The 26,149-nt window shown below is 41.5% G+C and overlaps 2 protein-coding genes across 6 annotated transcripts; both read left to right on the top strand.

Moving 5' to 3' along the window:
* Positions 1 to 1,590: 1,590 nt before the first annotated feature.
* On the top strand, positions 1,591 to 9,040 carry LOC310992993 (uncharacterized protein; the record flags this gene model as incomplete). Its single annotated transcript, XM_083981220.1, has 8 exons — positions 1,591 to 1,643; positions 1,769 to 1,983; positions 4,777 to 5,039; positions 6,018 to 6,146; positions 6,558 to 6,699; positions 6,875 to 6,964; positions 8,515 to 8,628; positions 8,736 to 9,040. Exons 2-8 carry the CDS (start codon positions 1,806 to 1,808, stop codon positions 9,038 to 9,040), a joined length of 1,221 nt encoding a protein of 406 aa, XP_083837346.1. The 5' UTR covers positions 1,591 to 1,643; positions 1,769 to 1,805.
* A 3,282-nt stretch (positions 9,041 to 12,322) lies between these two features.
* Positions 12,323 to 26,003, top strand: LOC310985020 (caspase recruitment domain-containing protein 8-like). Of its 5 annotated transcripts, XM_083970439.1 has the most exons (17): positions 12,323 to 12,381; positions 13,508 to 13,599; positions 14,501 to 14,544; positions 14,840 to 14,886; positions 14,975 to 15,032; positions 16,239 to 16,339; positions 16,438 to 16,483; positions 17,227 to 17,309; positions 17,593 to 17,648; positions 17,777 to 17,991; positions 18,976 to 18,990; positions 19,096 to 19,244; positions 21,383 to 21,496; positions 22,411 to 22,552; positions 22,716 to 22,808; positions 25,246 to 25,323; positions 25,459 to 26,003. In XM_083970439.1, exons 2-17 carry the CDS (start codon positions 13,520 to 13,522, stop codon positions 25,761 to 25,763), a joined length of 1,626 nt encoding a protein of 541 aa, XP_083826565.1. In that variant the 5' UTR covers positions 12,323 to 12,381; positions 13,508 to 13,519; the 3' UTR covers positions 25,764 to 26,003. The 5 variants fall into 5 exon arrangements, with proteins under 5 accessions (XP_083826565.1, XP_083826563.1, XP_083826564.1 ...); XM_083970437.1 differs by having other exon boundaries at positions 18,976 to 19,238; XM_083970438.1 differs by having other exon boundaries at positions 18,976 to 19,244; positions 22,734 to 22,808.
* Positions 26,004 to 26,149: the final 146 nt, after the last annotated feature.

The raw sequence follows: 26,149 nt of genomic DNA, 5'->3' as shown, positions 1-26,149 counted from the left end.
ACTTCTCCCAGCCCTTAGTCCACATGAGGGGAGGAGATAATGAGTGAAATTTGAATTTTGGGTGAACTATCCTTGAAGTGGTTCTCTCTGATTGGCTGTAGGTTCTAGCAGGTATCAGTCTGTCTGCATCAAGACTAATCATTACATCATCTTTATTATCTAGAAATGTCCTTTGTCTTTGTTTCATAAAGGTTTTTTCTCTGACTGTAACTTTTATTTTATTTTTTATTACACATCACACTGTGGCTCTACAAGCATCAGCATCATCTGAGGACAAGACCGAGGTTATGGAGGTGAGAGTGAAATATTCATTACTGATGGACATTGTATTATTAGATAAACCTCTGATTTTGTCTCAGTATTTCTTTGATTGGTATGTAGGTAAATAACTGAAAAAACATACAAACTTGTTTGTGTTCAGCTCAGCTGATCGCACTCATATGGAGGTTAGATCATCCAATGTTTAACTGTTTTTATACTAAGTGCAGCCAAACACCAGGCTGAAGAGAGGAACAGCCGCAGGTGAACCATTGAATTTTTCTTTTTTTTGCGCAGTACTGTTATTACAGGTGATGTACATCTACTGTATGTCTGTGTAGGCTACATTTGTTGTCTGATCTTCCTTCACGGGGACTGCACAGCACATAGGCTACTGTCAGTCCTCCTGCATAACTTTTTGCTGGGAAATATGACTGAAGGCACATGGAAGTCTGCATGTGTTGACACGCCCCCATGAGTTGACGACATATAGCTAATTAAAAAAATTTAAAAATAACCGGTCAAAGTTCTTATTATCAGTTAAATGGTTAAATATGTGCATCCCTACTCCCAATTGATTTGTGTAGTATGATTGTTCCTCTTGCCTGTGGAATTGTGTGTGTACGGTATGTGTGAGTGTGGTTGACGTTAAGCACATAACCTTTGGTGTTGTTATGTTTGATGCCCTGCTCTCCTTGTGCTGCAGGTGAGAAAAGGAGGAGTGAAAAAAGCTTGAATGAGAATGAAAGTGGTAAACAGGGGATGTAGCCTATTATAATGAATAAAGTTATATTTGATTTAGTTTTGACCATCCTACTGGCTTTAGAAATGAATTTATATTTATGATTCATGCTGGCAGTGTTGCTCTGATGGTCCTAATGTTTTTTTTCTAATTAAGACATCCATTTTGGTGGTTTCTTACATAATGCACCAAATTCTTACATTTTCTTAATAAAAAAGTGCAACACCTGCAATTTGTAATAACTGATGCAAAATGTAACAACTTATTAGAAAATGCGGCAAAGTTTATTACATATTGCGTTCAAGATTGTTATTACAAAATGTGGCAGATTATTACAAAATGTGGCATTATTTCATAATGACGTGAAGATTAATTACATTATGACATAATGCGGTGTTACAGGGTTTAAAACAAAATTAAACCCCTCACGGTGGAGGTTTTATGACTATTATTTGTATCTTAGGAGAAACATTTCAGCTTCAGTGGCAACTTGTTTAACTCCTGTCATCACTACATTCTAATGTTCTCTGACCAGATATTACAATTATATAATATACGTATAATAATTTCTCCTTTCTGGAACCCAGGGTCCATCATGTTTTACACCTGAGGTGATTAAAGACCATGGAGGCATCTCATACAGGTAATAAGACCATAAAATGGTAAAACCTGAGCAGACCTTGTACAGTCTGCCCCACAGCAGGGTCATGCTCCTCTGTTCTACAGTCAGTAGCTGATAAACGGCTCTGGATCAATCCTCTGCCACAGGTTCAGGGGCCCAGGTCCAGGTGTGTTCCAGTGTGATATGACTAAACTGGTGTTTAAGATGACTGGGGCCGGGGAGCTGACGTACAGGGTCGTCTGGTGGGATGTGGAGCTGCTCAGCACAGCTGGAAAGACGCCTGCAGGTCTGCTGTTTGACATCAAGTGTCCTGAGGATGCTGTGTCTCAGCTGCACCTCCCACACTGTGAGACAGATCTTGGTGAGTGGCACAAGATGGATTGATTGATTGATTGATTGATTGATTGATTGATTGATTGATTGATTGATTGATTGATTGATTGATTGATTGATTGATTATTTTAAAGCAGAAGTAAGCGGAATATTTGTGTTAATATAAGTCTTAAATAGTTACATAGTTATATCTTCCGACAGCAATCACTTACATAGAGGGCTCTATTTTCCTGGCGCAACTCATGGGGGCGCAGCGAGGCGAACCCTGGCGCAGCCGGCGCAGTGGTATTTTCCTCCAGTGCAACAACGTGCGCAGCGGATTCGGTAAATTGGCAGACTGCTGTGCACCGAGATGGGAGTGGTCGCGCAGCAGGGGGAGGTGTCGACAGATTCACCGTGGCGCAGTGACAATTTGTTGCAGATAGACCGCACCGAGAGTGCACCGAAAGCTCGCCAGCTCCAACCTGGTCTAATCTCTGCGCAAGGCGAAGCGCAGCCAGCGGACTGGTATTTTGACTGCCCAGCACACAGTGCGCCCACGTCACCAAGACCTCACAGGCAGGTTTCCACAGTTCCAGGCACATTTAAATGCAATTAATAATCACAATAACCCCTATTTATTGTAACTATCTGAATCAGTACATACACTTATATCTATATCGATTGTCCCGTCACACTGATGACAGATCAAAGGCTGTCGGCATGCGTAATGGAAACTCAGCCTGACTGAATTAACACAGATGAAACCAGGGAGGGACTGGGACTAAAAAGCAGCTGTGGATGTCCTAAGAGCAGGACAGTGAGGGTGGATGACTGCATGTTGCTGCTGTGTTGACACTACACTATCATCTCTCACAGCAAACCACAATCAGCCTGGCATCATAGTGAGCAGATATTCACATCTCCCATCTCAGGTAAATTCTAAAGAAAAAAGAAGAAGAGAGACGCTCCGTGATGCCTCCTTTACGCACAGCTGTTTGTTGTGATCTGTGCACCAGGGTTTATATATAGGTTACTAAATATGAGTGTCTTAATGCAAAAGGTGTGTGTGTGTTGTTGTTTTTTTTTACTGGGCAACAGCTCTCAATCTGTCAGAGCAAACCTGGATAACATCATAACCTCCTCCCTCCCAGACTACTTTTGCATCATCAGCCCTAAGGTCTGTTCGCGCGACCGGACACTGCCAGCTTGGACCGGACCAGAACATCAGTTTCCTCCCGTCTCACTTGCTGTGAGAGATGATAGTTTATTTGTTTTCAGTTTTATTTGTTATGGTCACGTGACGATGCGGCCTCGCCCGCTAATAAATCAATAAGTAAATAAATAAATATAGCGGATCATCGCAACGGCACAGTGTGTAGTGTCAACACAGCAGCAACATGCAGTAATCCACCCTCACAGTCCTGCTCTTAGGACATCCATGGCTGCTTTTTTGTCCCAGTCCCTCCCTGGTTTCATCTGTGTTAATTCAGTCAGGCTGAGTTTCCATTACGCTGCCGACAGCCTTTGATCTGTCATCAGTGTGACGGGACAATCGATATAGATATACGTGTATGTGCTGATTCAGATAGTTACAATAAATAGGGGTTATTGTGATTATTAATTGCATTTAAATGTGCCTGGAACTGTGGAAACCTGCCTGTGAGGTCTTGGTGACGTGTGCGCACTGCGAGCTGGGCAGTCAATTGCCTCCCTCTTCCACGGTGAAATCAAACTTCCGCCTCGCGCGCGGCAGATTTAAAGGCGAGGAGAGGAGCTCATTTGATTGGTGAAGATCTGACTCGGCTGTGTTATACCCACTCCACGCCTTCTCCCCACCCTCTATGCCACTTGCGCCAGTGGGAGGGAAGGAGGCGGGATGCGCTTCGCCGTGCATTGAAGGAAAATTGCAAACTGCTCCTGGACACGCCCCGTTGGCGAAGCGAAGGTGAAGCGCAGGGCAGATCCGCCACGCCTGCACCTAGTCTAGGAAAATAGAGCCCTGAGTGTTTGGTCTGAAACACGGGTCTGTCAGTCACTCTGCTCTGCTGTAAGCCGAGGAGAAAACTTCTTGTATACTTCCTTGTATCCTACAACTTTTATCCAATGAGGAGAGAGAACGGCATAAAGGGCTGTGTGTGATCCATGACGAGGGCAGGGACTGCTAACTCCATCGGCTGACAAGAACGACCGGATCGCTTACTTCTGCTTTAATATAAGTCTTAAATAGTTGTATCTCCCGACAGCAATCACTTATATAGAGTGTTTGGTCTGAAACACGGGTCTGTCAGTCACTCTGCTCTGCTGTAAGCCGAGGAGAAAACTTTCCTTGTATCCTACAACCTTTATCCAATGAGGAGAGAGAACGGCATAAAGGGGCAGTCCTCTCTGTGTGTGCAGCCAAGGGATGCGCGTGAATGTGGTGACGTAGGGACGAGGGCGGGGACTGCTAACTGCATCTGCTGACAGGAAGTTAGCCAAAACCACCGGATCGCTTACTTCTGCTTTAATGACCTGTGTGGTCATTAAAGCAGAAGTAAGCGATCCGGGCTGGTGGCGATCCGGGCTGGTGGAATTTGCTTCCAGTACAGCTCATTTGTACAGGTTCCAAACATATAACATAGACATACAGTACATACAATTACAATGCATATAGGGCCATGCTTGTTCCTCAGCGTTCAGAGTTCAAGATATTTATTGCGGTGGGATTGAAACTGTTTCTGAAGCGGGTTGTTTTGGAGGCAATTGAGCTTAGAGGCCAAACACCAGTGATGAGTAATGATGTGTTAAAGTGGGACTGACAGGACTTTTAGGTGTTGCTGACGTCTGTCTGTGTTCACAGCACCGCTGTCTGAAGGTCTGTCTGTGGTCCACATCGGTGATGATGGGATGTGCATCCTTAAGCCACAGGAAATAACAGACACTCATGTGATTGTGGATGTTCCTCACCTCTCTGCCTTTGGTCTGGTATGGGATGTCCTTAAAAAAGTTTTAAACATCGGCAAACCAACAAGTGGCCAAGTTCTGCTGTTTCACCAACCACCATCTGCAGAAAGCCCAACACTCTATGTGTTTCTACTGCCTGACAACGTCCCGATGCAGGAGGTAAAGTCCAGTTTTATTGGAGGTTTCTTCTTGTTAAAGGAGTGGTTGTTGCTTTCATCTATTTATGTTTATTCTCCTGCCATTTATTCATATATTTTTAAACAGTTTTACTGGTCGTTTTGTTCTATAACCATTGCGCCATTTCCCCTTTAATGTCCCACTTTTATCTTTTTAAATGTTTTGTCTAATTTTACTCACTTTCAAACATTTCCTCTCTTTTAGCAGTTTATTGTTTTATCCTTACTATTATGTTGGATTTGTATGCAGTTTTTAAAGCAACATTGCGGAGTTTCAGCTCAGTGCTTCCACCATCTGGTGGGAAAAACGAAACTTAACGAAAACGAAACTTATCAGCCAGCGCATCCAGTGTTTATTCCCATTAATAAACGACAATATTTCCCACATGTTTGCAAGGAGACTGTGTGGCGGGTGGTCGGGGGAGGGGGGGATGCGGCGGCGGTGGCGGCAGCGGCGGCGACGGCCGGAGGGGAACCGTAAGTTTCGCTTTTACCCACCACGTCTCTCCCTCGACGCAGAGGGGAGGGGGGAGGAGGGTGGGCGGTGTTTCGTACCCGTGCAGGGAAGTTACATAGTGCAGTTTCAGGCTGCAGGCTGCAGCGGCAGCACCATTCATCCTATTAACCATTTTTCTACTATTAGTGACTACTACTAGTGACTCTGGAAACATTATTTTAAGGCCGAAAAACTCCGCAATGTTACTTTAAGACTGTTTTCATTAGTCCCTCCTTTTATCTTATTTCTACGTTGTTGTTGTTGTTGTTTTTTTTTACATTTTTTTATATGACTTGATTGATTGATTGATTGATTGATTGATTGATTGATTGATTGATTGATTGATTGATTGATTGATTGATTGATCTATAATAATGTAAGGTCTTGACTTCAGCCTGTAAAGCGTCTTGGATTCTTTGCGTTGTGAAGCTACTGTCTCATAAAACTGTTCTAATGCTCCTGAAGGTGAAAGGTCAACTAGAAGGTCAACTAGAAGAAAAAGTTAAGTACATTGTGGCCCCTTCCATCTGTCACCTCATTAGAAACCAAACCTACAGTGTGGACTGTCCTGAGGCCGATTCAGTGCAACCTGAGGTGAGTATGTCAAATACAACTTGTCTCAGTTTGTCCTCTAACAGGCTGATGGACTGAATGTAATGGCTGTAATGTTTCTCTGATGAGTTAGTTTAGCTCAGATTTTTTGTGCAGACTTCATCTGTCAACATTCAATTGAAATCAATTCAATCTAGAAGCTGCTTTAAAAGAAGAGCAGCCAATGGGAAACTCTGACACGGTCATGTGGCATTTGGCTGACCAATAATGATGAGTCATGGACATTCATGATTACAGGTCTGGCCGGAAACAATGAGTTTGAAGAAGCTAACATTTAGTTGACTGCAAAGTGTGTAGAAGAAAATGTAGAACATTTATATTATTACAGCTTTAACTTTACATAGTCATTTAAAATAAGATGAGGTAACATGAGACATTGTTGATGTTTCACAGGATCCATTTTATGACTTCAACTATGGACCAAATTACCACCCAACTTTTGTGATTGAGTTGAAAGAAAGAACAAAGTCAGCAGTTGTCATTGTCCAAGACCAAGAGAAGAGACGTGTCTGGAAGTATAAAGCTAAGCTAACAGGTAAATAAACCTCTGTCTTTAATTACTCATACACTCATTTAATCATTCATAGCTGTTTAGTTTACATAATTATTTTTGTTCTACATTATACCTGTATAGATGCATATATGCTACAAGTTTCCTTCAGAAATTCAGACTTACTGCTTCCCTATCTTAGCATTTGTTTCTGGTTCAGGTTTAAACGCAGCGTCAAGTTCAGCTTCCCAGTCAAGTCAACCTCCACCCAGTGAACCAGCACTACGTCCAGTCCCGGTTGAAGAGGGATGTGAGTACACTAGGAGCCTAGAGAACCAAGTTCATTTGCACCATTAGCCTCGTTGTTAAATTCATGTAATGTTGTGGTCTATCCATCTATCTGTCCATCCATCTCCTCCTGGGTGATCCTGAGGCACTCCCAGTCAGAAGGGATATATAAACCCTCCAGCAAGTTCTGGGTCTGCCTCGGGGTCTCCTCCCAGTTGGACATACCTGGAACAGCTCCAAAGGGAGGCGACCAGGAGGCGTCCTCATCAGATGCCTGAATCATCTCAACTTGCTCCTTTCAACATGAGGGAACATGGCACTCTATTCCAGCTCCCTGTGGATGTCTCCCTGTGAGGAAATGGCCTTGTTGCAGAAGGCCATTTCAGTCGCTTGCATCCGTGATCTCATTATCATGGTCACACCCCAAAGCTCATGATGATAAGTGAGGGTTGGAGCAAGAATTGACCAGTAAATTAAGAGCTTCACCTTCTATTTCATCTTCCTCTTCACCATAACAGTTTGGTAGAACATCTGGATTACTATGGTCACCGCCCCAATCCATCTGCTGATCTCCATCTAACCTGAACACTGAAGATATTTGAACTGCAGATCTACCAACTGGACGGACCCCCGTGGGCGGGGTCGTCATAGCATGGTAGCTCCAAACACTCTTGTCTCAATTTCGTCAACGGACCATGATGTGGTTTTCCCCGTAGGATTACATGCTGTCATTCCGACATCTCACCATTCCGACATCCCACCGTTCAGACATACTGCTATTCCGACATGCGAACGTCCCACCATTCCGACAATGCTTTCAATATAAGGATATGTGCGTTACTCAACAGGTGACTCCCTTCTTATAAGCTGGGGACACAGTAGGCGATTTTCTGCCCTATTTTACCCACGATTCCCATTCGGGTCTACTCCGCACCAATCTGCACTAGTTGGTGACAGTCGGCCTGGCGAGTCGGCGCAGAAATCTGTTAGTGTGTGATGGGTAACAGACTCAAATCGGCAAGTGTGTGAGGAGAACAGACGATTCTGGGCGCAGTCGGGTAGTGTGAAATAGCGTAAGAACTCAAAGTAGATTCCTCCACAACTTGATCCAGACCCGTTTTTTTTCTTTGTAATGTATTTCTCACAGCAGATAGCTGTGTAAACAACAACAGCAGCAGCGAGCTGTATGTCGTCCATGTTTGTTTCCACTTGTTTCCATACAAAATGTGTTGACATGGTTGCCTTGCAAATGATACCCTATATACTTAAACCGTCTTTGACTCAACTAACCGCATATGTGGAAATTACACACTACACTACTTTTCAAATGTACCTGGATACGTTCGGTCTGGATTACGCTTAAGAGCCAATCATAACTTGAATGACAAGTCCATGTAGGAACTGTAGGAACTACGCCACCTTGCTTGGATCAGGAAAACTGGGACCTTCTCCTGGAGGCAGATGGGAGGACTTGGCCTTCTGTCATGGTGTCCAGTTAATTCTGAGTTAATATTATTGATGCAAATTTTTGAGTAGCCTATTGTCAAACTAAATCATTTATTCTTGGTTCAGGTTCAGCTTCTTCCGTCACTGCCCTGTCCAAACAGCCACTAGCCACCGGAAGAGGAGGAGGAGGAGGAGGAGGAGGAGGAGGAGGAGGAGGAGGAGGAGGAGGAGGAGGAGGAGGTAAAGAGCACTGCACTGCTCAAAAAAACAACTAAAATTCCCCACATGGTTTAAACAAAGTTCCCATCTAGCTGCCTAGTTAAAGTGTTTCCCACCTTATCTTCCAGGTCCTGATCCATGTGTGCAAAGTCTACCAAGGAGAGGGAAGTACGAGGAGAAACTGTTCTCAGTTCGGACAGAGTTTATTGCCAGAGTGTCCACTTCTGTACTTAAAGACCTGATGGATGCACTTCTTCAAAACAAAGTGATGAACAACAGAGAAAAGGAGTCGATCCCAGCTCTACCCAGGGCGGACAAAGCACAAGAGCTGATAGACATTGTGATAAGTAAAGGAGATCCAGCTTGTAAACTTCTGATCAAAACCTTCTGTGAAAAGGATCCATTTCTTTCGGAACAACTAAAGTTAAATTGAAACACAAATGAGAAACTGTTGGATACTGATGAAATCAGTCTCGTACCAATGCATTTTTAATCCGGTACATCATCAGAGACTTTATTCGTAACCCACTCAGGTGAATGGAATATCTGTTACTACTGTACCTGTTTGATCATACAGAAGTGAAATGTCCGTAAACTCTCAACTCAACCCTCAAATGTTTTACGTGACTTACACAGACAGACATGACGACTAATATTATATAATTTTAGGACTTTATTATCCATTTATCTCCTGTTATGCCCATATTTCATTATTTTTATGAATCTACAGATGTTGGTGAACCCACTTCACCATTAGTGAAAGTATATAGTTAGTAAATAGTTAGCTTGATACCTGTCAGTTAGCTGTTGATTGAACCATACAGTAGGCCTAAATGTGTTGCTAAACCAAAAACTAGCAGTTAAAAATGGTTAGTATCCAAGGGTCTTGTCCATTTGGTAATGATTTTTTTTTTGTCTTGTACTTGTACTAAGATGGTACTGTAGTTACCATGCTTATTGCTACCATATTAGCAGTGAAGGTTTGTTTTGATAAGATGTTTGAGAAATGTAAAAAAAAACAAAAAAAAAACAGCTTCGGTGTTTCAGTTCTTCTTCAGCACAGAGCTCTATGACACAAAGGACCCTAATTAAAGAAAGAGCTGAGACTGTTCTGAAAGCTGTGAGATAAAATGCTTGGCTGAAATAATGTAAATTTAAGTGTAAGTATTGTATCTATATCAGGTGACTGATCCAAACTCAGGTGAAGTGCAGAAGCTGCAAACTGTATAACATTGTCTCTCCCAGACAACATGTAAATCTGACTATGGGGTTAGTTTGTTCTTTAATTAGATCATTTCAATTTTTTATTTTTGTAATTTGTAAAGTATAAAGAGCAGTGAATGTATAATGTGGCACACTTTATGTATTAGGGTTAATGTATGTAGAACTTGAAAGTGATGGTTGGCTTCATTCTTCCATATCAGTTAACTTGAATTGATTGTCACATTTTGTATTTTTATGAGAGATTTTTTGTATCCATATTCTGAAATATTTTTCTATATCTATTTTTATCACCTTGAATGTAAAATTGTCTGTAAGTAAAATGTGTTTTTATGTTCAGCCTCCTCTAAATGTATGAGAACAGTATCGGTACAAAATTTGGGTTTGACATCAAAAGATGAACATGAGACAAGAGATCAGTATTTCAGCTCTTATTTCCAGGTATTTACATTGAGTTGTGTTCAGCAAATGAAGAGACAGCCTCGTTTGTTAAGGTGAGCCAATTATACAGGAACAAACTGGCTTGAATTATATTAAAGTGAAAAACCCATGACATCACCAAACTTTTACATTTTTCTTTTGTGATGTTTTTCCAGACTTTCACCACAGCCTTCTATAGTTGTTTCATAATCTAGTCCAGATTTCTAAAGTCTGAGTGTAGTTGTCTGAGACGTAGACTTGGTCCAATGTGGTCTAGATGGGAAATCTCCCTTTCAGGAAACAGAATAATAAAGGTTTTAGGACAATGAACCATTTGAAAACTTGTCTGAGACAGACATGATGGTATGAATAAGTGCCAATAAATACAGAATGCAGAATTTGGAATCTGCACTGAGAAAGTCAAAGCGCTGTTTTGAGGCAAAAAAAAAAAAAAGCAAACAAACAAAAGACATTATTATCATCACAATAACTAAGTGAGAAACACCTCATAAATGTGTTTGCTATATACTGCTGTTGTGTGTGTGTGTTTTTTCTTTTTTCCCTGTAATCGTCCATAATTAATGTTACCCTCAGGACAAGGGGTTTGGACGAATTAAAATGTAATGAAATAATAAATTGATGACAAAAAAAGTGCCAATAAAGACCTCAAGTACACCACTGAGATTGAGCCATAAAAACTGATTATTAAATATAACTGAAATAAAACCCAGATTATGCGCTTGTCAAGCAATAAATATTTAATATAATTAAGTGAATGAATAATAAATATAACAATTATCATTATTTTTTAAAATTATTCCCAAAAAAACAAAGTTCAAGTTCAAAGTTCAAAGTGTTTATTGTCATTTGCACAGTGGAAAGGTGAGTAGGTGTGTAAATGATCAATAATCAGTATTACTGACATCTACCTGTGATACAGATGTGAACAGTACAGAGCAGTAAACCCACTACTCCAACCAACTAGACTACCCCCCCCCCCCCCCCCCCCCCGGAGCTCCCCGGCTCTGCTCTCTCACCTGGCCGACAGAGGAGTGGCTCTCCTCGGGGAGAACAGCAGACTGTTGGCGCGGCCCTGCTGGCGGGGGTCCATGGCACTAATGGGAGGTCCTCATTAGTTCGAACTGGACTAGTTATTAGTCAAACTCTCCATTCTAACCGTTCACTATGCATTTATATCATTATTCATATAGGCTCCACCTGTCAATAAGACACACGTGGAAGAAGAGGTGCAGTTTATTGTGTTTCACCAACGAGGAGCTGTCATTACGCATGACTTTTACGCACTGCTGCGCGCTCATTAGTGTCCATAATTAAACCTTGACACTCATATCAAATCAAACTTACATTACAGACAGGTGGATTGGGTTCTCTCTCTCCCTCCCACTCTGAACAGACAGACGGACGCAATCAGAAAGGAAACGGAGGCTGCGCATTGATCCTTTTTTCCTTTCTGGGATCAAACGGATCATGTGCATAATTAACTGCAAAACAAGCACTTCATATTAATAACATATAACGCTCATTATGCTGCCCGCCTGTCTAGCCTCTACCTGGTGTTTTTACTAAACTTAACCAACTCCTTTCTTCATTGCCTGAACCTAACCAAAGCCAAATTTACTTTTTTTTTTCCCTCTCTCTCTCTCAGTCTGCTGTCAGCAGGAGCGGCTGCAGCAGGCTCGCGCCCGTGAAGTAAGCTCAAGCCGCCAGGTTCAGCCGTGCTCGAGCGGAGGGGGGGGGAGAAAAAAAAGTGTATTTCTTTTACTCTGTACTCTGGGAGGGGGGGCTTTGATTATCAGTTTACACATCTTGATCAGCATTTATGATGGTTGTGCGCGATCTGACATGATCTGGCTCCTGGAGAGAGAGAGAGAGAGAGAGAGAGAGAGAGAGAGAGAGAAAGCTACATGCTCCTGTCAATGGAAGAACTTGTCACAAAGTAGCGATGACAGTTCGAAGTAACGGGACCACCCATTGGTTCGACCTCCTATTGGTCCGACTTGTGGTTGATTTTGTCGGAGTAACGGGAGGTCGAACCAATAAGAGGTCGGACCAGTGGGCAGTTCCCAGAAGAAGGAGCAGTGAGGGAGAGGACGGACACTGAGCTACGGTACGGTGAGTTCTACTACTTATAACTTCTAGTTGTGTTTGTTTTTAACACGTGCGATGGCAGTTTTAGTCAGTAAACGTAGGTAAGAGGAGGAACATTGTCACGTTGTGCGGGAAACTTTTATTCAAACCTGACAAACGTCTTCCTCCAGAGAGTAACGGTTGTCTCCACGTCTCTGGGTGTGTCCACTAACCGTGATTTAATCCGTGCTCCCTGCATGTAAACAGCCGGGATTCACGATGCTCTGTCTAGAATCCTCACGTTAACGCCAACCTGCCTCCTCTATTGTCACTTCAATGTTTTTATGTCTGACGTTGAGACGTTGAAATGACGGAACTGGAAGGGAAAAATAAACAATGGCGAGAAAACGAAACTGAAAGTAAATGTTAGAGTTACACGTCACAATATCAGTGCTACTGGACTGCATTGATACAGTCACTTATTTCAAATTCAAAGAAAATAAACTATAGTAGGCCTAAGCCTTTATATTTTATTGGGGAAATTTAATATCCATAAATGCAATCATTTAAGTCAATAATGATTCAGAAATGTTTAACAAATAATCTGTCACAATAACTATAATTATAATTTTCATGGGATATGAGGTCTGTCACCAAATTTTATTTTCTTTTATTGTTAATTTGATTGTTTTTTCTTTTGCTTAACCTTTGTTATACTGTCATATAATTGTAACTTTACTGTAGGCTACTGTTACTGTTGTAATGAATGTGAGCTGGAAAGACTGAAATGTTGTTGTTGCTACAACTTTAAATAAAGTTGAGGAAAAAAATTGATTTATACAGAGTAGATGTTTCTGTTATTTAGCTACAGCCTATGGATATAAATTAGGACAAAATAATAACTTTCTTTACCATAAATGTATTTATGTATTTATTACAGAACTACTAAATGTTCCTAATAAACTGCATAATGTACAAGATTCACGCTACAATTATTGTATTATATTATATTATGTCCAAATGGCTGCTTTTTTTGGTACAGGTTAAATGTGTCACATCAATGTTGCGCATAACACTGTAATCGCAGACACAGAGATCATATTTTCCAGACATAAAGGAAATAAGTTTGATTGGTTCAAACATTGTTTCTGAGTGTTAATGAACTCCCCAGACGAACCAGAAGATGAGTGATCATGAGGATGAGGAGGCGGTCGCTGCCTCCAGAAAGCTGTCTGCAGATGAACCAGGATCCTCAACCAGAGAGTAAGATCACACTGTTTATGACGTTAACTTGTCAGTTAAAATAAACTGAGCCTCAGGATAAAACTGAGAATAAGACAATATTGTTGATCAGCTGTTTAATTGTATTTAATCAAATAATTCTGCTTTAAATACTAGGATCTGGTTAACATACATATTGGATTGTCAGATATTTTCTATTTCCACAAGAGGATGACTTGTACGTACATATGGTTTTAATCAGGGTCTGCAACAAAACTGTAGTTACATTAATGTCTCAACACTGTTTCCCAATAAACTGAAATAAATTACACATTTCAGACAGGAACCATTATTTTGATGAAAACTGTCCTGTCTTAAGGTGATGACATCACCTGTGATCTACTATTAATAAACTGTTAACTAATTAATTACAGAGTTCTTCCTGGTGAAGAGTCAGCAGCTCAGTCTGAACCACCAGCAACACAAAGGGACGACGTCGGCCATGAATCTATATTTACATTACAATAAGATCACACTGTTGATGTCATTTAAAATGAGCTGAGCTTCAATTAAAACACAGAGAAAAATACAACAAACTGTAGAGGATGAACAGTGACCATGTTTCCTTGGTAGTTTGGATTCTAGTTTTATTACCTTGTTCGTGTAATTTACTCTAATTGTAAGTCATAGAAGTAAGATCATTTGTTTCACACTGAGGTTGTAGATTGCAGATTTTAAATGCGTTTGTTTTAGTTCAACATACAACCAGTAGAACTAATTGAATGTTGTAACTGGCTATCTTTTGACATTAACACACACACACACACACACACACACACACACACACACACACACACACACACACACACACACACACACAGATGTGTACGTTTAGTAGGCTATATAATGTAACATCTTTTCATATTAACTGTCTTTAAATCGGTTGTTTCAGGCGTAGTAAAGGAGCAAGAAGCTCAGATCAAATGGGTAAGTGAAAAACATAACAGTGTTATTCATTTTGTATTGTTTTTTCTACATCTTGTAATTTGTTTACTTCTTTTTGATTTCTGGATGCTAATTCAATTAACTAAACTTCTTGATATTTGGAGTGGGGGGGGGGGGGGTTCTCTCTGATTGGCTGTAGGTTCTAGCAGGTATCAGTCTGTCTGCATCAAGACTAATCATTACATCATCTTTATTATCTAGAAATGTCCTTTGTCTTTGTTTCATAAAGGTTTTTTCGCTGACTGTAACTTTTATTTCCTGTTATTTTTCATGACAGAGCTGTTGTTACCTCGCCGCAAGTCAGGATCTTCTAGACTTTCTCCCGTATGAACCTTCAATGTTTTTATTCTCTTCACAGTTCATAACTAGAAGTTTTGTTTTGAAACTAATTTTGTGTCATTCTGAATTCAAGTTCCCATCGACTTCTACAAGTGGAGAGCCCACAGCTGGAAGTCCGTTATCCTCTCCAGGTGAGTCCCTGACAGAGCTGCTGCATCAGTGTGGACCTGACAGTCAGAAATGTTAGATAGAGCTCATGCTGTGATTTGTAGCTGCTGCTGCTCTTTATGTTTCTGATCAGACTCCACCCACTGTAAAATCACTATGAAGTGCTTCTCTCTGATTGGCTGTAGGTTCTAGCAGGTATCAGTCTGTCTGATCAAGACTAATCATTACATCATCTTTATTATCTAGAAATGTACTTTGTCTTTGTTTCATAAAGCTTTTTTCTCTGACTGTAACTTTTATTTCCTGTTATTTTTCATGTCAGAGCTCCAGAGACAAAACTTAGAGATGATTAAACACCACCAGACAGAACTGGAGCGGTTACGATTGCAGCAGCAACAGTTGCAGAGTTCTGCACAAACAGACGTATGGACACTTCAATATTTTTATTCACTTCACAGAAAATAATTGTCACATTTGGTTTAGAAGAAAAGAATAATTTAGTCTCTTTCTGTATTCCAGGAGCCATCAGATACTGCAGGAATACGTTCACATCTTCAACTACAATCAGCACCTCTTTCACCTGGATGTAAGTAAAGAACATGTATTTGTCTCTGTGTGAACCTGACAAGACAGAGTATTGAACAGATCTCCTCTTATTGGCTGTTCATTACATCACCTTTATTGTTTACATCTGTTTCAGTGTCTTTATTTCATAATTGTAACTGTAACTTTGATTTCCTGTTATTTTTCATGACAGGGGGATGGGAGTCATTTTTCCGCATTTTTACATCTTCTGGATTTTCACCCGTATGGACTTTAAATGTTTTTATTCTCTTCACAGTTCATAACTAGAAGTTTTGTTTTGAAACTAATTTTGTGTCATTCTGAATTCAAGAACCCATCGACTTCTACAAGTGGAGAACTTCTAGGTGAGTCCCTGACAGAGCTGCTGCATCAGTGTGGACCTGACAGTCAGAAATGTTAGATAGAGCTCATGCTGTGATTTGTAGCTGCTGCTGCTCTTTATGTTTCTGATCAGACTCCACCCACTGTAAAATCACTATGAAGTGCTTCTCTCTGATTGGCTGTAGGTTCTAGCAGGTATCAGTCTGTCTGCATCAAGACTAATCATTACATCATCTTTATTATCTAGAAATGTCCTTTGTCTTTGTTTCATAAAGGTTTTTTCTTTGACTGTAACTTTTATTTCCTGTTATTTTTCATGTCAGAGCTCCAGAGACTTAACTTAGAGCAGATTAAACACCACCAGACAGAACTGGAGAAGTTACGATTGCAGCAGCAACAGTTGCAGAGTTCTGCACAAACAGACGTATGGACACTTCAATATTTTTTATTCACTTCACAGAAAATAATTGTTACATTTTGTTTAGAAGAAAAAAATTATATTGTGTTTTTTCTGAATTCCAGGCGCCATCAGATACGACTGTAACTTCTGCAGAAACTACTGCTGGAGGTTAGCTTCAGTCCACAGAGAAATGAACACAGCCTGTATTCAGAAACTGAGCCTTAAAACCAGCCGTCAGGACTTCCTGTCACTTTGTGATGTCACAACAAAGCCCCGCCCCTCAACACCTGGACCCACCATCCAACAACTTTCAGGATTTGGTTTCTCTGAGTGTTTTATTCTGAAATCTGCTCTATTTTTCATTGGATCACTCAGAAAACAGTCAGTCTCCTCTCTTCTGATTGGCTGACACCAACCTAAAGCTCCAGAGAGAAGCTGAGAGAGGAAATGAGATGTTTTTGGCTCTTGGTTCAGTACTGATAGATAGATAGATAGATAGATAGATAGATAGATAGATAGATAGATAGATAGATAGATAGATAGATAGATAGATAGATAGATAGATAGATAGATAGATAGATAGATAGATAGATAGATAGATAGATAGATAGATAGATAGATAGATAGATAGATAGATAGATAGATAGAAGGGACAGATTAGATGCTGATTTTGTTAACAGTGACTTTGTTGCATCCCAAATTTTAGCATATATCTGTTGGGTGCTGTCTCTTATCCGGTACAAAGTGGGAGATGACAGAACTGGCTGTGTTGGCATTTTTTCTTTTGATGGGGTTTTAATGCAGTTCATTAAATTAATTAATCAATTAAATCATAGCCAGTACTATTATATTATTTTTTATTTATTTTTATTCCACAACACCAACTATTATTTTTCGTTATTTAAAACCAGGCTTGGATGGAGCTACTACCTCTCATCACACTGTGGCTCTACAAGCATCAGCATCATCTGAGGACAAGACCGAGGTTATGGAGGTGAGACATTTATTACTGATGGACACTGTATTATTAGATAAACCTAGATAAACGTTCAAGCCTGGTTTCACCTGATTTAACTTTTATGGGTTTAAAACAAATCTAACTTTTACATTCAACCTCTCACGGTGGAGGTTTTATGACTATTATTTGTATCTTAGGAGAAACATTTCAGCTTCAGTAGCAACTTGTTTAACTCCTGTCATCAGTATATTCTAATGTTCTCTGACCAGATATTACATTTATAATAGTTTCTCTCATTTTGTGCCTTTCTGGAACCCAGGGTCCGTCATGTTTTACACCTGAGGTGTTTAAAGACCATGGAGGCATCTCATACAGGTAATAAGACCATAAAATGGTAAAACCTGAGCAGCTGTCATTGTACAGTCTGTCCCACAGCAGGGTCATGCTCCACTGTTCTACAGTCAGTAGCTGATAAACGGCTCTGGATCAATCCTCTGCCACAGGTTCAGGGGCCCAGGTCCAGGTGTGTTCCAGTGTGATATGACTAAACTGGTGTTTAAGATGACTGGGGCCGGGGAGCTGACGTACAGGGTCGTCTGGTGGGATGTGAAGCTGCTCAGCACAGCTGGAAAGACGCCTGCAGGTCTGCTGTTTGACATCAAGTGTCCTGAGGATGCTGTGTCTCAGCTGCACCTCCCACACTGTGAGACAGATCTTGGTGAGTGGCACAAGATGGACTGATTGATTGATTGATTGATTGATTGATTGATTGATTGATTGATTGATTGATTGATTGATTGATTGATTGATTGATTGATTGATTGATTGATTGTTTTAAAGCAGAAGTAAGCGATATTTTTGTGTTAATATAAGTCTTAAATAGTTCTATCTTCCGACAGCAATCACTTACATAGAGTGTTTGGTCTGAAACACGGGTCTGTCAGTCACTCTGCTCTGCTGTAAGATGAGGAGAAAACTTTCCTTGTATCCTACAACCTTTATCCAATGAGGAGAGAGAACGGCATAAAGGGGCGGTCCTCTCTGTGTGTGCAGCCAAGGGATGCGCCTGAATGTGATGACGTAGGGACGAGGACCAATAGATCCATGACGAGGGCGGGGGCTGCTAACTCCATCGGCTGACAAGAAGTTATGGTGCGTTCAAGGCAACTCGTAACTCGTGTTTTTCCGACCTGTGAACTCGTACCAGTTCGATCTGGTGCGAGTTCACGGGTCAGAAGTTACGAGTGGCCGTTATAGTGACTTTCACAGGTAAAACAGGTCGGAAAAACACGAGTGGGTTGCCTGGAACGCTACAAAGTCGTAAGTCGTGACTTGAAGCTGTAATTTACGGTTTCAAAAGCCTGCCTGGAACGCAGCATTAGCCAAAACCACCGGATCGCTTACTTCTGCTTTAATGACCACACAGCCAGGCTGGTGGAATTTGCTTCCAGTACAGCTCATTTGTACAGGTTCCAAACATGTAGACATACAGTACATACAATTACAATGCATATAGAGGCATGCTTGTTCCTCAGCGTTCAGAGTTCAAGATATTTATTGCGGTGGGATTGAAACTGTTTCTGAAGCTGGTTGTTTTGGAGGCAATTGAGCTTAGAGGCCAAACACCAGTGATGAGTAATGATGTGTTAAAGTGAGACTGACAGGACTTTTAGGTGTTGCTGACGTCTGTCTGTGTTCACAGCACCGCTGTCTGAAGGTCTGTCTGTGGTCCACATCGGTGATGATGGGATGTGCATCCTTAAGCCACAGGAAATAACACACACTCATGTGATTGTGGATGTTCCTCACCTCTCTGCCTTAGGCCTGGTATGGGATATCGTTAAAAAGCTTTTAAACATCGGCCAACCAATAAGTGGCCAAGTTCTGCTGTTTCACCAACCACCATCTGCAGAAAGCCAAACACTCTATGTGTTTCTACTGCCTGACAACGTCCCGATGCAGGAGGTAAAGGTGAGTTTTATTGGAGGCTCTTCGCGATAACAATTTTCTAAACCATTTTCCTGTTAAACTAAACCCCTATATACTTATTGTATACCTTTATTTAACTGAATTTTGAAAATGTCAGAGTCACACACTACTAACAAAAATTACTATAGTCCCCGATCTCTCTTTTTTTTCTCTCCCCCTCTTTCCTTATTTGCGTCATAGCCGCAGGTGAACAGGATGCACCTATCTCCTTATGGTGGCCATGGTCTCCTTATATGGCATTTCATGGGCGGAGATCTAGATGCTAATTGATGATCACTGGGGGCGTGCTGTCAATTTACGATGGGTGGGCTTTCGTGATCTTACACACGTGCTCGTGCTTACGATCAAATCTGAGACTACGTTTACACGTGCCCGGCTATTTTCATAAACGGACATTTCACCCTTTCCGTTTACAAAAAAAACTGCGTGCACACCAGTCCGTTTTCAGAAAACGTTTCGTTTACACTAAGCCGTGTATATATGCCGTCAAGAGCATGCCAGACCTGTAGGTGGCAGTGTAGCGAGAAGCTCAAGCCCATGTTAGCCAATCAGAATCCCGCACATGATCCCGCATAGCAACCTGATAGCAACAACAACAACGTCACTTGCCCTCCTTGTGTATAAAGTTTTAATATTTTTTCATGCGAGAAAAAAGTAAGTGTTTAGATGCCAAATATACGGCCAGTTTATCCAGATGACGGCTGTTTAGAAGTTTGCTCCGATGTTTCTCGGAGCGGTGAAGCTTTTTTTTTTTTTCGGAGAAGTGAAGCTCCACCTGTGGAGCAACGACCGGGACATCACAGAGACAGTGTCCGCTCTGCAATGCTGCTCGGTCGGCCAGCCTCTGTCGTCCTCCCGGGGACAAAACGATCACTAATTAACTTACACGCAGGTTTTTAGAGGTTTACCAAAAAGTAAAAAGTGAAGCTTCATGTGTGTTAACTGTTACTGGACAGAAGAGCAGCCCAGCCTCGGGACTCTGTACAGAAATCACCCCATTTAACATTACATCAATAAATAAATGTTTTACAATGAACACATCAGTCTGCATTAAATTGTATCATTATTATTATTTATTTCTTTTATTAAGTTATGTAATATGGTTACGGTTAGATGTCAGGGTCTGACGTCGGCCACCCAAATCTCCGTTTTTCGCTGTTTACATGCAAACGTGAAAACGGAGTTTTCCAAAATCTCCACCCTGGCCAGAGTTTTTAAAAAGCATCGTTTTCAGGGGCGAATTCTCCGTTTGCGTCTAAACGGAGGGTGCAAACGATGGTTAATGTCTCAGTTTTTAAAAATAACTGGGTACGTATAAACGGGGCTTGAGATTCCCGCAATGTTCATGAATCTGGAGTTGGTTTTTTTGCAGCCACATCAGCATGGCTGTATCTTCACATGGTTGCATCATTACGCAGCTATTGTGGCATTTGCCAAATGCCTTAAAGACAGAGGTTAAAGACGGATATTACCCAGCCCTAATTTTAGTAATGTATTTCTCAACTTAAACAGAGGCTACACATTTTAAGTGACATAATAAATAAAAGTAGTAGTAGTAGTGTTTTCCAAATAACTTAATATTCAAAATAGCCTAAATAAATAAAAGTACTTTTGGTCGGTGTGCAGATACTTTTCTGAAACCTGTCCTTGTTTCCCTTATAGTTTATTTTGGGTGTTCGTTATAGGTAACTATTTTGTGCAGTTCCGTAGTCTAATGCGTTGCTATCATTTCATTACATTTATTACAATGCATTTCTCCCCCCTCCCTCCTCCTACACTCACACCAGTAACACAGACACACCCACCCACACTTAGACAGCGGAGGAGAAGAGAGACAGATGTTTGTGTTGTTACCCTTAAAAAAAAAAAAAAAAGCACCGGAGCTTTCTGGTCGCTCACCGTTCACAGCACAGTTAGCTCTACACAGCTTGTGTGTCCGGTAATGTGCACACATCACGTTGGTGGACTGGACGCACTACAGCGACAAATTGGTGACTTTTGTACGCTTATGTAATCACACAGCGTGATATCGCGATTGCAATTGGATTAATCGTGCAGCACTACCTTGGATTGGAGTTATAAAGCTACTGTCTCATAAAACTGTTTTAATGCTCCTGAAGGTGAAAGGTCAACTAAAAGAAGCTGAGTACATTGTGGCCCCTTCCTCCTGTTATTTCATTAGAAAACAAAGCTACAGTGTGGACTGTCTTGAGGCCGATTTAGTACAACCTGAGGTGAGTATGTCAAATACAACTTGTCCCAGTCCCTCTAACAGACTGATGGACTGAATGTAATGGGTGGTCGAAGTGTCATACAACATATGTTTCTCTGATGAGTTGGTTAAACTCAGATTTTTTGGGCAGATTTAATCTCCCAATGTTCAATTGGAATCAATTCAAACTAGAAGCTGCTTTTAAAGAAGAGCAGCCAATGGGAAACTCTGACACGGTCATGTGGCATTTGGCTGACCAATAATGATGAGTCATGGACATTCATGATTACAGGTCTGGCTAGAGCACTGGAAAAGAGAGTAACAACATGCATTGGTTCAATAAAAGCGCCTCCTGGTGGAGGAATGTGGGTATTGCAAAAGCGCCCAAGAACTGACATCTCTGCATTGTTGGTGAATGAGCAAGTGCGGTGTTTTAAATAATTTAAGGACATTTATAGATCACCCACGTTAATAGCATCATTGAGGATCCTTTACAGATAAATATTAACACATAGGCGAGTAAAAAAAAAAAAAAAATAGTTGTCTACATTAATGTTTCAATCTACATTTTGTAATAAACAAAATAAGTATAATTTGATATGACCAAGACACCTAAAAACAAAAACACGGCCGTTTTCATCAATTTACAAGCAAGTGGGCAACACACATACATTGGAGTGAATGAGTTTTCTGGGCGCTTTTGCAATACCCATATCCTGCCACTCAGGGCGCAAAACCCTTACCACGGGAGTCAATGGTGGTGTCGTTACTCTCTTTTCCAGTGCTCTAGGTCTGGCCAGAACGAAGAAGCTAAAATTTAGTTAACTGCAAAGTGTGTAGAAGAAAATGTAGAACATTTATATTAGTACAGCTTTAACCTTACATACTCATTTAAAATAAGATGAGGTAACTTAAGTCGTTGTTAATGTTTCACAGAATGCATTATATGACTTCAACTATGGACCAAATTACCACCCAACTTTTGAGATTGAATTGAAAGAAAGAACAAAGTCAGCAGTTGTCATTGTCCAAGACCAAGAGAAGAGACGTGTCTGGAAGTATAAAGCTAAACTAACGGGTAAATAAACCTCTGTCTTTAATTACTCGTAGACTCACTTAATCATGCATAGCTGTTTTGATTTACATAATTAATTTTGTTCTACATTACAGTATACCTGTATAGATGCATATATGCTACAAGTTTCCTTCAGAAATTCAGACTTAATGCTTCCCTATCTTAGCATTTGTTTCTGGTTCAGGTTTAAACGCAGCGTCAAGTTCAGCTTCCCAGACAAGCCAGCCTCCACCCAGTGAACCAGCACTACGTCCAGGATGTGAGTACACTAGGAGCCTAGACAACCAAGTTCATTTGCACTTTATATGCATCAATGTACATCTTGTTAAATTCAACATCAAAGCTGTCGTGGTCTATCCATCAACCTGTCCATCTATTTCCTCCTGGATGATCCTGAGGCACTCCCAGTCAGAAGGGATATATAATCCCTCCAGCAAGTTCTGGGTCTGCCTCGGGGTCTCCTCCCAGTTGGACATACCTGGAACAGCTCCAAAGGGAGGCGATCAGGAGGCGTCCTCATCAGATGCCTGAATCATCTCAACTTGCTCCTTTCAACATGAGGGAACATGGCACTCTATTCCAGCTCCCTGTGGATGTCTCCCTGTGAGGAAATGGCCTTGTTGCAGAAGGCCATTTCAGTCGCTTGCATCCGTGATCTCATTATCATGGTCACACCCCAAAGCTCATGATGATAAGTGAGGGTTGGAGCAAGAATTGACCAGTAAATTAAGAGCTTCACCTTCTACTTCATCTTCCTCTTCACCATAACGGTCTGGTAGAACATCTGGATTACTATGGTCACCGCCCCAATCCATCTGCTGATCTCCATCTAACCTGAACACTGAAGATATTTGAACTGCAGATCTACCAACTGGATGGACCCCCGTGGACGGGGTCGTCATAGCCAGGCAGCTCCAAACACTCTTGTCTCCATTTCGTCAACGGACCATGATGTGGTTTTCCACGTACAGTAGGATTACATGCTGTCATTCTGACATCTCACCATTCCGACATCCCACCGTTCAGACATACCACCATTCCGACATACCGCTATTCCGACATGCGAACGTCCCACCACTCCGACAATGCTTTCAATATAAGGATATGTGCGTTACTCAACAGGTGACTCCCTTCTTATAAGCTGTCGACACACTACGCAATTTTCTGCCCTATTTTACCCATGATTCCCATTCCGGTCTACTCCGCACCAATCGGCACTAGTTGGTGACAGTCGGCCTGGCGATTCGGAGCAGAAATCTGTTAGTGTGTGATGGAACAGACTCAAGTGTGTGAGGAGAACAGACGATTCTGGGCGCAGTCGGGTAGTGTGAAATAGTGTATGAACTCAACGTCGATTCCTCCACAACTTGATCCAGACCCGTTTTATTTTTTTGTAATGTATTTCTCACAGCAGATAGCTGTGTAAACAACAACAGCAGCAGCGAGCTGTATGTCGTCCATGTTTGTTTACACTTGTTTACACACAAAATGTGTTGACATGGTTGCCTTGCAGCCGCGTTCACGGCACGCGGGGAATCATTTCCGCCAATAAAGCGAGTCACAAGTTAACTCAACCAAAGATACTCTATATACTTAAACCGTCTTTGACTCAACTAACCACATATGTGGAAATTACACACTACACTACTTTTCAAATGTACCTGGATACGTGTGGATTAGGCCTAAGAGCCAATCATAACCTGAATGACAAGACCATGTAGGAACTACGCCACCTTGCTTGGATCAGGGAAACCGGGACCATCTCCTGGAGGCAGATGGGAGGACTTGGCCTTCTGTCATGGTGCCCTAGTTTCTTGGCGCAGCGCAGGTGGCGCAAGGTGAGATAGGCGTGGCCGCGCAGCAGGGTGAGGCGTCACAGATTCAGCTTGGTGCAGTGGAAGTTTCGTGCGAAAATGTCTCGCCGAGGTTGCGCTGAAAGCTCGCCACCTCAAACCAGGTCTATTTTCAGCGCAGGCCGGAGCGCAGCAGGTGCAGTGGAAGTTTGGCTGACTGACGTGCAGTGAACACACGTCACCAAGACCTCACAGGCAGGTTTCCACAGTTCCAGGCATATTTCAATGCAATAAATATCCACAATAACCACTATTTAATGCAACTAATGGAATCAACACATGAATTTATATCTATATAGATTGTCCCGTCACATCTGACATCAGATCAAAGCAGAGATCAAAGGCTGTCGGTGCGTAAAGGAAACTCCACCTGAATTAACACAGCAGGGACGAACTGGCACTGAAAAGCAGCTGTGGATGTCCCAAAAGCAGGACTGAGGGTGGATGACTGCATTTTGCTGCCGTGTTGAGATACTGTGCCCTTGTGATGATCCCCTTTATTTATTTATTTACTTATTCATTTATTAGAGGGCGACTGCGTCGTCACGCGGCCGTAATGAAAAACAAAACACAAATCATCATCTCTCTTAGCCCACCACAACAGCCTCGGTATCAGATAGTCAGTATATAGCCGATACTCAGCATCTCTATCACAGAGAAAAAAGCCCAGCAAACTTGTGAAATGGACCTGGACACGCCTAGTTGGCGTGGCGAAGCTGCGCTGAGCTTAGACTTCGCCCGGTCTAGGAAACTAGGGCCCATGGTGTCGAGTTAATTCTGAGTTAATATTATTGATGCAAATTTTTGAATATTGTCAAACTAAATCATTTGTTCTTGGTTCAGGTTCAGCTTCTTATGTCACTGCCCTGTCCAAACTGTCACTAACCCATGAACCAGACTCACCAGCTGGAGGAGGAAGAGGTAAAGAGCTCTGCACTGCTCAAAAAAACAACTAAAATTCCCCACATGGTTTAAACAAAGCTCTGCAAAACACCAAATTAAAATGTAAAAAATCCCCATCTGCCTAGTTAAAGTGTTTCCCACCTTATCTTCCAGGTCCTGATCCATGTGGGCAAAGTCTACCAAGGAGAGGGAAGTACGAGGAGAAACTGTTCTCAGTTCGGACAGACTTCATTGCCAGAGTGTCCACTCCTGTCCTAAAACACCTGATGGATGTGCTTCTGCAAAACGAAGTGATAAATGACAGCGAAAAGGAGTGGGTTTCTGAATTCAAGACAGACAAAGCACGAAAGCTGATCGACATGGTGTTAAGGAAAGGAGATCCAGCTTGTAGACTTCTGATCGAAACCTTCTGTGAGGTGGATAAATTTCTTTCTAAACAACTGGAGTTGATTGATTGATTGATTGATTGATTGATTCTTTTAATGACCACACAGCCAGGCTGGTGGGATTTGCTTCCAGTACAGCTTATTGGTACAGGTTCCAAACATATAACATGTATAGACAAACATGTCTATTGAAACACCAATGCATTTTTAATCCTGTACATCAGGGGTTTTCAAAGTGTGAGAGAGTGAGCCCCCCTTAATGAAAAATAAACAGCTGCGCCTCCCCCCCCCCAAAAAAAAAAAAGAAGATAATTAAACATATTACTATTTATTATCAGTTACTATGACCAAAACAATATTTGATTCATTAAACATAAATTTGTCTTTCCTGTAGGATTTGTTTGATTTACAAGCTTGTTTCTCAGCGTATATTAGCCTAATTATCATGACAACATAAA

This window comes from Trachurus trachurus (assembly GCF_905171665.1).
Source record: "Trachurus trachurus genome assembly, chromosome: 1".
NCBI lineage: Eukaryota > Metazoa > Chordata > Actinopteri > Carangiformes > Carangidae > Trachurus > Trachurus trachurus.
Note: the sequence above shows the minus strand (reverse complement) of the source record. Positions and strands in the feature narration are given on the sequence as shown.